Source organism: Erithacus rubecula (genome assembly GCF_903797595.1).
Source record: "Erithacus rubecula genome assembly, chromosome: 16".
In the NCBI taxonomy this organism is placed as follows: domain Eukaryota; kingdom Metazoa; phylum Chordata; class Aves; order Passeriformes; family Muscicapidae; genus Erithacus; species Erithacus rubecula.
In genome coordinates, this window is record NC_136668.1 from 482416 (window position 1) to 495448 (window position 13033).

The window sequence follows — 13033 nt, forward strand, 5'->3', positions numbered from 1 at the left end:
AAGGAAACTCCAGTTTTCCTCTAGCTGTCCCTGTAGGGCTATTTGTACATCACTGGAAGCCCTTTCTGCTGTGGCAAGTATTGCCCAGCACAGAGCCCAGCAGAAATGATCGATATTGTAATGGACTCCTTGTCCTAGTACCACGGCAGAAATAATAAATGGCATGATATATGGCAGCCCTTCTAAAGCCCTGTGGAACCAAACCAGGCACAGCAAGCATATATCTCCTGCTTCCTACCTCTGCTGTGCTTCTCTGTGTCTGTCCTTTGTTTCCTCCCACATTTATTTCCTCCGTAATGGAAGAGTGTAATTGTATTAAAAGTGACTCTGCATGCAGGAGGACATGCTGTGGTTGCACTGTTCCCTTCAGCAGAGCGGGGTGGACTTCTGGAGCTGCAGTTTGTGAGCGGCAAGCAAACTGAGTGCTGGGGTGCAGGGTGCCCTGGGGGCAGGGGTTTGGGTGGGCTTGAGCAGCAGCCATGTCCTCCTGTGGAAATGTATTTGCTGTTTGCAAAGGGGCCAGCTTAGTGGAAGGGTGAGGAAGGGTGTTTCAATTTCCCACACTGTTAGTTATTTTTCACTTTGTCTAATTTTCAGCAGCATCATTTAAAGTTGTTCCTTTATGGGTGTGAATGAAGCTAACATGACTACAGGTTACACATTATAGATCAGTGGAGAGATAAGAGCACCAAGAGCCTATATACTTTTATTTTTGCAGATAAGTGTTCAGGTAAGTGTGAGATTAGCACACAAGGGACCTGACTTGTGCAGATCATGCTCTGGCCACAATGGCCTGGGATGTGTGGATGGTGAGCCCAGCCCAGGGCAGTGATGGGCTCCCACTGCTGAGGCAAACAAGTCTTTCCAGGACTAGTAGCTCTACATATAAAATAACCTGTGACTTCTAACTTTGTTGTGACAGATTTCTAAAAGCGGTTTGGTCCCATCACACACCAGCTGAAAAGTAGGTTCCCACAGTGGTGATGTCCTGGCCTTCAGAGCCAGTGCCACAGAGAGCAGTAGCTGGGGATGGGAGCTCATCCTAACAGGTAATGCACAGGAGAGGGGCTGCTTTTGTTCATTTATTATTTCAGTCAAACACGACAGCAGCAACCAGCTGCCGGCACAGAGTGAGGGGAGCACGTTCCACTGCAGCAGGAGCTGGCACGTTCTGCCCTCGGGCCAGCGGAGCCCCGGAGTTGCTGCGGTGCGAGCCCGTGCCAGGCCCAAGGCTGCGCTGCCCATCGCTGTGCCCAAGTGTCGCGCGGTCCCAGGGCGGAACGCTGCGCCTCCCGCAGCGCCGGCTCCAGCCCCGCGGCCCCGGGCTGGTCCCGGCTCCACCCCCGGTTCCGGCTCCATCCCCGCGGCCCCGGCCCCCTCACACGGCCCCCACCCCGGGACGCCCCCTGGCGGCCCGCCCGGACCCGGGCGCGACCACCGTCCGCGTAGGCGCGTGCGCGGGGGCGACGCGAGGCCTAAGGGCGGGCCCGACGCGCGGCTCTCGCGAGAACGCGAGGCTATATCAGCGAGTGGGCGGGCTCAGGGCTTCCTTTAGTGCGCGTCCGCCCGCAGCGCAGCACCGTCGGTCATTCGCGCCCCGGCCCCGTGATGGAGGACAGCGCCATGGACATGGAGAGCATGGGCCCCCTGCGCCCCCAGACCTTCCTCTTCGGTAACGCTCGCCGCGGCCGCGCTCTCGCGGGGCCCGCTGGCGCCATCGCCCCCGCAGGCCCCGGGGCCGGGCGCCGTGCGGACGCCGTGCGGGGCCGCGGCCTGTGGCGGCCGAGCGCCGCCGCTGTGCGCGGGGAAGGGAAAGGGAAGAGAAAGGGAGAGGGAAGGGGCGGGGGCGCTGTGGCGGGCCCGGGGGCGCGCCGCCTTCGTTCCCGCGCGTTCCGCACGTGGCGCGCTCCCCGCACGTGGCCGGGCCCGTCCCGCTTTGTTCCGCGCTTTGTTGCGGTGCCTGCGGCCGTTCCCAGGGACGCGGCGCGCCGGGCGGAGCACATGGCAGCGCCCGCGGGCGGAGCACGTGGAGCGCAGTGCGCTCCTTGCCGCGATCGCCCCGGGCGGGCACGGAGCAGCCTCGGGGCCGCCGCCGCGGGACGGTCTCGCCGTGGCGGGCCGCGCGGGGAGCTGCGTGCTGGGCAGCAGGCCGCGCTCGCTGGGGTTTTCCTCAGCCCACGTGTTCCGCTCCCTGCGCGCCCGCAGTGCCGCCGCTTCTCTGCGGTACCAGGCCTAGGAGCAGCAAAGTGCCGAATAACCGTTCAGCAAATACTTGCGTCTCCTGTAAAACTGTAGGCTTATTGTTAAATTGTTTTCTTACAGGCTGCGAGCTTAAAGCGGATAAGGAATTTCAGTTTAAAGTAGATGATGAAGAAAATGAGCATCAGCTGTCTCTGAGAACGGCAAGTAGCCTTTGTTTTTTACACTCTCCATTTTAAATGTAGTGTTGTGCTGTGATGGAACACGTGTTTTTTAATGTGCCATCTATTTCTCCAATTATAATTCTACTGATAACTGTTATGTAAATCTATTAAAAATAATTACCTCTTTTTGGCAGTGGAGCATATTCCTTAATTTCAGATAGTTTCTGTATTGAAAAAGTTTCTCCACTGATGTTTCATTGTTGACAGCAAGCAAGTACAAGACAGGAAAAGGTTAAAATCAACTTACAGTGGGCTAAATGGAATTTATTCTAAATGGAATTGAATGCCACACTACCCTCTGGCATCTCTAATGCAAATAGTGCAGAGAAAAAGGACAGATTTGTAAGAGTCATATGTAGGCACACTTATAGACTACTAGAAACTTGATTTTAAAGACCATTTCCGTGTGTTCCCAAACATAAGTCCAGTTCTTTTTCTTTCCCAGAAGCACCTAAAATAAGTAAATCCAAATGAGAGAGTTGAAGGTTTATTTTGGTTTGTTGTCCTTGGTTTGCCCTTTCCAAGGATGTAACTGGGGAAACTCCATCTTTCTTTAAGCTAATTCATCTAACAGACTTCCGGGAAGTTATTGGAGCTTTCTGGTGCCACACAAGTCAGATACAGACTGGCTTTTGTTCTGGACTGACCATGTGTTTTTGGCTAGCAGAACAATAATAGGCCTCATCTTAACAGACAGGAAACTGAAGAGTTGTAGCATCTCTGTTGCTTATTGCTGTGTTTGTTGAAATGCAAGGAGATACTTTGAAACCTGCAAGTAAGAGAGTCTTAAAATTCTGGACTGATGTCTACAGCAGAATTGCTTTCTGTAGGTCATTTGCATAATAATGATCTCCAGATACTTCATGATGTTACTTAAACTACTTCTGTATTAATATGCGAGTCGTGTGTTTTCCATCCTTGTATATTGCAAAAAGTGCAGCCTGCATTTGACATTGAGTTGAATGCATTTGTTCTTGATTACAATTCCTTGTGATGGAAGGCTACAACAGTAATATGTAGGGCAAGTCCACATGCAGAGTTCTTGTATCTGAATGTTTGTTTTGCAGATAAAATTAGTGGTACTTGGATTGTATTGTTTTACTCAAAGCTCCTTTTCTGTTTATTTTTTTCTTGTAGAATGAAAACTTATGTGCCTCTGCCTGGAGTGTTCACACCCACATCTTGTGGGAGTTTGAAAGCTTTCTTAGTCTGGGCTTTAGGAGAGGAAACACAGAGCCTTGTGCACTCTGTTGGGAGGAGTTGTAGTATAAGGGATTCTTGGTTTTCACAGCTTCTGCAGGTAGTTCTGTCTGAGGGAACTGGAATTTCAGACCTGACCACTGGCTGTCACACGCTTGTCTCCTTGCAGCTATGAGTTTTGATTCTTCAGAAAGTGCCTCTTACTCTCTCTTACTCAGGGATCCAGGCGCTTTGGTTTAGTAGTGCCTTAGGACAGCAGTTCTCGGTCCGTGGTGAATTCCAGCAAAAGGCATGTGCATAAATCACAGTATTCAGCTGAACTTGAGTCCCAGTGAATGTCAAATAAACAAAGGTGCACAGTGTGGTAAAGGGAAGCAATTGGCAGATGAAATGTGGCAGGAAGGGGAAGGATATAGGCTGTGATTCTGTAGAGAGAAGATGTGTTTGTACTTCCTTCCTTAAACCAGCTGTAGAGCTGACTGAACTTGTCACTGCCTCCTTAGTGCAGTGATCCAGCAGCAAGTGACCTGATTTCACTGTCATCAAAATTTGCCTGGAGGTGCACTGTGGAAGTTTGTCTCTTGTAGAGAAGGCTTGGGATGGAGTCTGATGGAATCATTTGTAGCCAGACATGCAAATTTCAGTACTAATTGATGCAGAACAGTAAATGGCATTTAAAATATGTACAAATATTTGTGAATATGCTCAAACTGCCCTGTTCTTGACTTCACAGGTTACTTTAGGAGCTGGAGCCAAAGACGAGTTACACATTGTAGAAGCAGAAGCACTGGACTATGAAGGCAACCCTACTAAAGTAGTACTGGCATCTCTGAAAATGTCAGTGCAGCCTACAGTAAGTGCAGAGACTTGGGAAAATCTACTGTAAGTTTGGTATCTAGTGGGAAAAGTTTGAGATGGCTTGGGTCAATCTTTTTTGTGTCTGGTAGAGTTACTTGAGTCATCTGAACAGAATTGGTTTGTTTAAATTACACGTTTTTTAAGTGCTAGTGATTATGCATGGCATCTGTATATGTACAAGTCTAGGCACATGCAAGCAGATGCATCTTCAGGTTGTGTTCTTTAAACATGGGATGAGAACAATTAGTTTTTTCTGCAGATCCCAAGCTCTTAGGCAACTCTGAAGATTATTGTTACTCTGTTGATTTAAGGGCACCCTGTTGTATATTCTGCTGTCTGGAATGTAGTTTGATTTAGTTGCTGATAGTGTACAGGTAGAACTACACAGTGCTGGGGCAGGTGGGATGGATGATGTTCAAATTGACATTGCTGCCAAGTAGGAACAAATGTGTTGGTCTGGCCTTGGTGTGCTGTAACTGGGATAAACACTTGAGTGTAGTGAGCCCCTGTTGGTGGCTTATTGACCCCGAGTTGACTCTAATGCTTGCAGAGCAGTCTGTTGAATGGCAGCTTGCAGTAACTGTGTTAGCCGTGGAGTCTCCAGCTGCTGCTGCTCATTCCACTTGGGTGGGGTGTGTGTTGAGTGCACTGTGCCTGGAAGCTTGGCCTGAACCCCGGTGCTCTGTCCCACAGGTTTCATTGGGTGGCTTCGAGATCACGCCCCCGGTGGTGCTGCGGTTGAAATGTGGCTCGGGGCCGGTGTACGTCAGCGGTCAGCACCTCGTAGGTACGGATGGCTGCTGCTGCTGAGCCCTGCCACGGGCAGCCTGGCACCAGCAGGGCTCAGGGATGTGCAGCTGTGCCTCAGGCACTGCTTCTGCTGCTGCTGGCCCTCTGAATCTCTGACACAGCCTCCATGCCATGAAGTGGCTGTAGGACAAAAGCTCAGGAGTGCTTGCATGCCCTTGCTTGCCACTTAATTTGTAGGGTTCAGGGTCATTTGTCAGCCTTGCAATTTCAGTTCTGATTTTTCCCCTTAGAAGGGGATGTTGGTGTCCCACTGTAGCCTCTCTGCTTATCAGCTGAGTGGGAGAAGACTGCCCATAAAATAATTCTGATTTTTAACTAAGCTAATCCAGGACTAGCCTTCTCCTTTGTGAATTGTCTTTGATCTTTCTCTCTGCTAGTTTTCAAATGTATCTCCTTAAGAATGGAGAAAACATTCTTACTGACTTTCTGTTGTCTGTGTATGAGGAGTGTTCCAAGCAGTGTGTGGGTGCCTGTTCACCTGGTTTGGATTTCCCTGCAGTATCTATTTCAATCAGCTGGAAAACCTTCTAGTTAGTGGTTAGCTCAGTAGTGGGAGGCTTCCTGCTGTCAGTTCAGCACCTCAGGCGGACCAAACCTGCTCAGTTGTGGGTGATGCTCTTTGTTTCTTACCAGCAGTCTCGCTTTATGCTGTTAAAGAAGGTGAGATTTTTACACTTAGCTTTGGCTTTATTAGCACTAGAAGAAGAACCGGAATCAGATGAGGAGGAAGAGGATGCAAAAATTGTCAATGCTTCAACAAAGAGACCAGCAAGTGGAGGAGGCAATAAGACACCACAGGTACATGGATTGCAGCCACTTTGCTCACGGCATTTTCAGTCAGTGCTGCCTCTAGGAGGAGGCAGTTAGATGCCTTGCTATTGTAAGTGGGGAAGGATTATTTTGTTCTAAATTACTGAAGTGTAGTAAAGTACAGAAAGTCCCCAAAGTTTTGCTGGAGGTATAGATATAATTGCTACTTTTGTGGAAAATTTGTGCCCTGCAGTAAGTGCAGGTTCTGGTATAAACATCAGTGTAGTGCAAGAGTGTAAATGCTGATTAAAGTGCCATACTACAGAAAGAAGGTTCCTGTGGTGAGGATATGCAGGGAATTTCTCAGGAGCATTGGACTTGGCAGCTGTAACTTTGGGTTTAGCTAAAGTGATGGAAAGTACCTTGCACTTAGGCCACAGTTGTTTTGGATGGCAGTAGCACTTGCTTACCACAAAGTGGTATCAACACTTAACACACTTTATATTTTAAAGAAAAAACCGAAATTGGCAGAGGATGATGAGGACGACGATGAAGATGAGGATGATGATGATGAGTATGTATTCTTGTTTTGATAATGTATTTTAAAATACAGGGCTGACTTGCAGAACATGGATTGTGTGATATAACTGGATGCTAAGTGAAAAAGCTTCTGTATCTTGGCTAAGGAAAAAGCATCCTTGCCTTATTTATATACAATCCTAGCTAAATTAATGCTCTTGAGATCTGTCATGCTTGGCTTCCTGTTACTCATTAAGTTCTAATTGTAGTAGTGGAAGTCCGTAGGATATATCCCTTCAGTGTTGAAGAGGAGGGAATACATTTAACTGCTTTAAGGGTAGTGCTTGCCCCCCCTAGCACTTAGCCATGTGTTAAAGTATAAAGTAAACTCGGAAAGATTGCTTGCTTCCTTCATTAATAAAACATTGTATTGGGAGGGAGGGGGAAGATCAGTTCCTAATGTGAATCTTGAGTTATGGTCAGTGACTTCCTTTCTAATTTTAGTGATGAGGATGACTTAGAGGATGATGAGGAAGAAATTAAAGCACCAATAAAGAAAGTAAGTGGCTAATGCTGTGATACAAGAGTAATTGGGCAGGTAGTCCCTTAAGTCAAGGAGTTTGAGCACAGCTCTCTGGAATGTGTGAACGGGGAATGTGTTAGGTTTAGCTCCTTCTGTGTAAAGAAATTGTAGTGGGGCTGAGAGCTCTTGAGAGTGTGAATGTGCATCCATCCAGTCTCAGTTTTCTTTGTTTGGCTGCAAAGAGGTGACTGGGCCTTACCAGTAAAGGGATGCAGCTGTCAGCCTGGGGTGGGCCTGGATGGCTGCTGGGCAGCAGATGAAATCCTGCTCCAAGGGAGTTGTGCTTTGCATTCCAGTCCTGCATGCTGTGGAAAGCACCTTTCAGAGACTTTGGATGCAGAAGGCAGTAAATAACTGTGTGCCCTGGAAGGGTTGGCTGCAGGCAGGGCAGTGCTGGGAGGGAAGTGCTGATCCATCAGGGCCATCTGCTGGTGTGCTAGTGTGCAGGCAGGGCAGCTGCACAGGGAGGGAGGCATTTGCTTCTTCTTGAGTTCTTTGGCTTGAATTTTTATGTTCACACCTACTATTTAAAAACAGATATTGAATGTTTGACTTCCCAATGTGCTGCTCTGTCCCTACTGAATTTCCACAGGTGATGGTGCACAGTGGCCTGGTAAAGCCAGTCTGAACTGCAGATTCCTGCCATGTGGTAAATGGTCTAGGGTTACTGACAAAATGGTCCCTTGACTTATATAGGAGTTTTAGACTCCATATCTCTGAGATGTGTGTGGTATCATGTCCTGTGCACATCCCAGATAATATTTCTGGTTGAAATGCCTAATGACGTAATGGTTGTGTTACAGAAAAAAGACAGTACTGAATGAGGTCATAGAACTGCAGTGCCACCAGGCTTTAATTTTAAAGCAGTATCTGCCCCCAGAGACTGCATGTTGATATGAAAGGAAAGGTGTCTATTTAGGGAAAACACAGGTGGAGTCCCACATAGTTGTATGGTATTATACCAGAGCTTTACCTGCTATGTTACTGTGCTGCACCAAGAACTTTTCCTTTGGGTTCCTGTAACTTGCTGTCTTGAGTTGACTTGCAGTTCATCTGACAAAGCAACTTGTGTGCTTGCTTTTCAGCCTGTTCGTGAGGTTGCAGGAAAAAATATGCAGAAAGCAAAGCAGAATGGAAAAGACTCTAAGCCATCCACACCAGCATCTAAATCAAAAGTGAGTGAAAACAGCTGAGTAAAACAAAAGTTTATTCCAGTGGGGAAGTGAGTTTTCTTGCTAATGGCAACTTCAGACAGCATACTAAAATCCAAGTTAGGTTTTTTAAGTCTTAATATGAAGCAAATTGACAATACTGTTTGCTGCTTCATGTTCTCTGTGAAACACCTAAGTGATCAATGTGTACCAGAGCAGTCAGGATGTGAAATGAGACATAGTGCCCTTCAGGAATGTTGACAGTTCTTTGGTTTGAAACGCTTCAGTGTATTGTTTTTGTGCAGCACCTTGTACAAGAGGGTGACAGCCAGGTGCGTTTCCACTGGAGAGCACTGGAAGTTGCTGCTGCCAAGGTGGCTCTGGTCCCACTGCAGGACTGGCACTTTCCTTGTCAATGCTTTGGAATTGTGTCCTGCTGCTTGTGCAGCTTCTCCTTGCTGCATGTGCTCAGACATGGTGCCAAGAAGGTGCAGACAGAAATGAGCATGGGGTGCAGGGCAGGACAGCATCTGAGCAGCACTGCAGGTGTGCCTTTTAAAGCATGACCTCATCTGGCTGCAGATATGGAGTAAACTCTGAATCACTCAATATTTTGGCTATTTTTGGTTTCATTTCTATTCAAAGCTGTGCAGATACCTGCTCAGAAGCATAAGATACTAGCTAAGCTAACTAATAACTCCAGACTTAAAAACTGTTCTTTCTCATGCTTTGAAGGAATGCGTGGGAAGTATGAATATAGATTTTGTGACTTTTTGAAAACTATGTGGTCTCTGTGATAGCCAGTTTTATAAAATTTATCTTATATTGTCTGTAGCTTTGTGTGCAAGTTACTAATGAAATGAGTGATTTTTCAGACTCCAGATTCCAAGAAGGATAAAACCCTATCTCCAAAAACACCAAAAGTCCCTCTGTCATTAGAAGAGATCAAAGCAAAAATGCAAGCATCTGTAGATAAGGTGAGTTTTTGGAAATTGGGTTTCTCAGCCTTACTTTTACACTTTGCAGGTGAGAAGAATTTGGTGATTTAAGAAATGGTTACAATGCTGATTGCTGTGCCCTTACTATCAGTGTGTGTTGATGTTGAAGCTCAGAAAAATGAAAACAGTTTTGGGGTAAAAAGCCTCTGTGCTTTTGAGAAAGAAAATCACTTTGTGTGTTTCTCCAGTAGTGCTGATTAGCAGTTTGGTATTTCTTGGTGAACTGTCTCTGTTCAAGTTAAAAAAAGTAACAAAGAACAAAAACACAGAAACTCTTTGGTGATATTTATTGTAAAGTGGAGTGAGTTCTCACATGCTTGGAATGCCTTGGCCTTGAAGCAGTGTCTGTGTCTTGTAAGGCTCAGTAACCTCCAGAAGAGGGAGGTAGGTGCTTGTGATAGGAGTTGAGGCACAGCTACAGACCTGGAAGGATTTGCCTCCTGGAGGGACCTGGGGTTGTTTCCCCTCAGTGGATGCTTCATCCATGGAGGGTTCAGGGCAGTCACCTCCTCTGGTTGTCACAGTTCTGCCCAGCACTTTGGTGCTAGCACTGTCAGTATTCTTAGCTGCTCTTTAAGTGCAAAATAGAATATGCAGTGGTAGGCTGGTTGGGTGTAGCAGGTGATTGTTTTCCTCCTGAGAACTGCAGGATGGGAGGTGCATGTGGCAGCAGGGGCTGTGCTAGGAGCAGAGGGGAGCATGAAGCCTGGCTGTGTTGTGCTGGGCTGGGCTGCCTCGCAGTTGCTGATGTGGGTGCTAGGAAGCATTGTTGGTTTGCTGATTGGGTTTTTTAGTTCAAGATAATAAACTTTTTAACCTCATACAATGGCAAACAAAAGTCACCTAAAGAATTTATCTAGTGCTGAGGAGGATTTCTGCTGGGAAATGCTGTCTAAGCACTGTAGCAAGGAGCTTAACGTAATGTTTTATCAAGATGGTGCTAGAGCATCCTTTAGGAAGGGAAGGGGTGTCTGCATTCTATGTGCACAGGACTCCAGCTGCCAGCCAGCAAGTAACAGCTTAAAAAATCCCTTACTAGATTTAGAACAGAACTCTTGAGCAGGTGACAGGAAGAGAGAAGCATGAGTAAAGCAGTGGCCAAATCCAGGCTTTTTGTTGCAGTATTGCAGTTTGAAATATTCCTCATGTTGCTGTTACATTTGAACAGAAAGTTGCTGTCTTGTGCAGTGTGTTAAGTAGCAGCTAAGTGTGCTGTCCTAATTGGCATGGGATATTTCAACTGATGCACCTGAGAAATGGGGAAGTATTTCTCTTGGGACATGTAAAAGAAAATAAATGTCTCCTAAAATAGCATGTTACATTATTTTCCCTGGAGATATTAGGAGACAAGATAACAAACCTGTATCTATGAATTATTAACTGAATGTGCCTTGTACATTTGAACATGTACAAAGACAATGCCAGAGATTACAAGGAAATGTTTCTACAACAGTTTTTCAGATTAATAGAAGTAGTGTGTTAATGAGTAGTGTATTAGTTTTGAAGGATAGGTGGGAGGTCAGTTGATGTTTTGCTTTAGAAAGCTGAAAACCTCCCATGAAGGGTGGGTGGTCTCAGGTTATGTGCTGTAGTAAGAGCCCATAAATACAGAATTAATTCCAGTTTACCTGAGCAACACGAGGCTGAGCATTACAAACAAGGTGATTTGAAGAGATGAATGCAGCTGTGCTCTTCAACATCAACAAAGTCTTGGGCAGCAATTCAGTGTGGAGCCACTTCTGTGAGAAATACCTGGGTGTGGTAGGAAAACAAACTTAGTAAAATGGTTTAAAGCAGATGAGTGTGGGAAGTTGCAAGGTGAGTTCAAATTCCACATGTGTTGCAAAGGGGTTTGAGCTTGATAGGTTATTTTTTTGAATATTTATTTATTTATTAAATGACCTGCAGATCCTAAAGTCGCTTTCTTTTAAAATAGGGGACTACCCTTCCTAAGCTGGAGCCCAAATTTGCCAACTATGTTAAGAACTGCTTCAGGACGGAGGACCAGAAGGTAACAGAATTCACTGGAGCTTATAAAGTCCAAAAACTTTTATAACCTGAATTAGGGATTCTTTTCCACTTCTTAATCTTTACAAGCTTTAGACTGTTTCAAAAGCTTACAAACCACAAACAATACTTCAGATTAAATATATGGGAATGGTTTTAAGGGTTTAGTTGGCTAAGAAGGGAAAGCGAATATTTTATTACATTTTTCCAGCTTTTATATGGCTGGTAAATTATCTCTTGCTTACTAAACCCACAGAATTTTCCTTTTGGCACGATATTGGCTAAGGAAATGAGCTGTGGTTTCCCTTGCTGCTGAATCTGGCCACCTAGGCCAGTCTGGTGTTCAGCCCTTTGTTGGGGGGGTGTCTGGGACGGGGAACTGTTTTGTGATGGAGATTGTGGCATTCCTGCCACATTCTCTCCCAGAATCAACTGAACAAAAGGAGCACAAGCCAAAAGGTGGTACCAGGAAGCAAGTTTCTGAATTAGTTATTACTTAACACAGACTAAGCTGAAAATGTGTCTCAGATTTCCCTATCAAAATTCCTTCAAGTTAATTTTTTTTTGCAATGACAGAATTGCTTATGCTTTCCTGCTTCTCTCAGTGGTTCAGAGTAACCTTGTCTGAAGGACACATGGATCTGTTCCTGAGGGAATGTCACAAGGCAGTCAGCCTCAGCTCCTGGGGCTGCTGTGGCATTGGCCAGGGTAGCCAGAGTTCAGCCAATATTTGCCTCTCTGGTCCACACCCATCCTCTCCCTCACCTTCAGTGAATTCTTACTACTGTGACCAGTGTAAATAACAGTCTTTAGCAGAAGAACCCAATGTCATGCTTTCAAGTTGGTTTTCTCTGAAGGGAATGTATTTCTGTTATAATTTAATGTCAGTATTTTATAAAGTAAGTTTAGTAAACTAAAAATAATTTTTAAGAATGGATTTCAATTTCTTAACTTTTGTTTACACTTCCAGGTCATTCAAGCTCTCTGGCAGTGGAGACAGAGTCTGTAAGAAAAGAAGGCAGTTTAAACAGTTTGTTAAAATCTGCAGTCTTACTTCTGTAACCATTATTTGGCTGTTCTTTTTACAAATGCTGAAAGAGCTTTCCCTCCTGTGTCTGATAAATGTCATCCAGATTACCTTGCCAAGAATGTGTTGTCCAAAATGCCTGTTTAGTTTTTAAAGATGGGACTCCACCCTCAGCTTCATGTTAAGTATGTATGGAATGTTTTGATAAGGCACGGTGGTGGTCAGACAAATGGAAATGGTGGGGAGACTAAATATATTGTGGAAAAAATAAAGTTTAGTACTTTAATAAAGTACTATTGTTTCTTTTTTTTTATGGGTGAGGAGTGTCTGCATTCTAAGGACTTACAAAGTTCTCTGAGGAGCTATCTTTGAGTATTTTAGCTACTTCTCTTTACCAGGTACACATAAACTATCCTCGTGTGTTGTCAGCTTCAAAAACAACTCCAGTTCCATGAGCTTTGCAGCTACTGAGCACATGATTGGTGAGAAGACTGGAGTGGCAAGCAGGGCATTATTCTTGTCTGGAAGTGACCACTAATTGTGTAATTGCCTAAACCAGCCCTTCCTGCATCTCAGTTCCTGACCTGCCTCACTGCTCTTTGGTTTATGGTTTCTCTCTAACTGCTGTGTTTATAGGGCCTGGAGCTCCACTTGTAAAATGGAATACTTTTGATTTGGGATTTGCTGGCTGTGCTGTTTTTCTGAGG

At 45.6% G+C, this 13033-nt stretch overlaps 1 protein-coding gene across 1 annotated transcript; it reads left to right on the forward strand.

Annotated features, from left to right (window-relative positions):
- The first annotated feature begins 1513 nt into the window (after positions 1 to 1513).
- On the forward strand, positions 1514 to 12619 carry NPM1 (nucleophosmin 1). The gene is made up of 11 exons (XM_079319428.1): positions 1514 to 1672; positions 2323 to 2402; positions 4357 to 4476; positions 5175 to 5268; positions 5986 to 6089; positions 6554 to 6615; positions 7065 to 7119; positions 8229 to 8318; positions 9170 to 9271; positions 11229 to 11303; positions 12270 to 12619. The coding sequence occupies exons 1-11, from the start codon at positions 1609 to 1611 to the stop codon at positions 12306 to 12308; spliced, it is 885 nt and encodes a 294-aa protein (XP_079175554.1). The 5' UTR covers positions 1514 to 1608; the 3' UTR covers positions 12309 to 12619.
- The last annotated feature ends 414 nt before the right edge of the window (positions 12620 to 13033 follow it).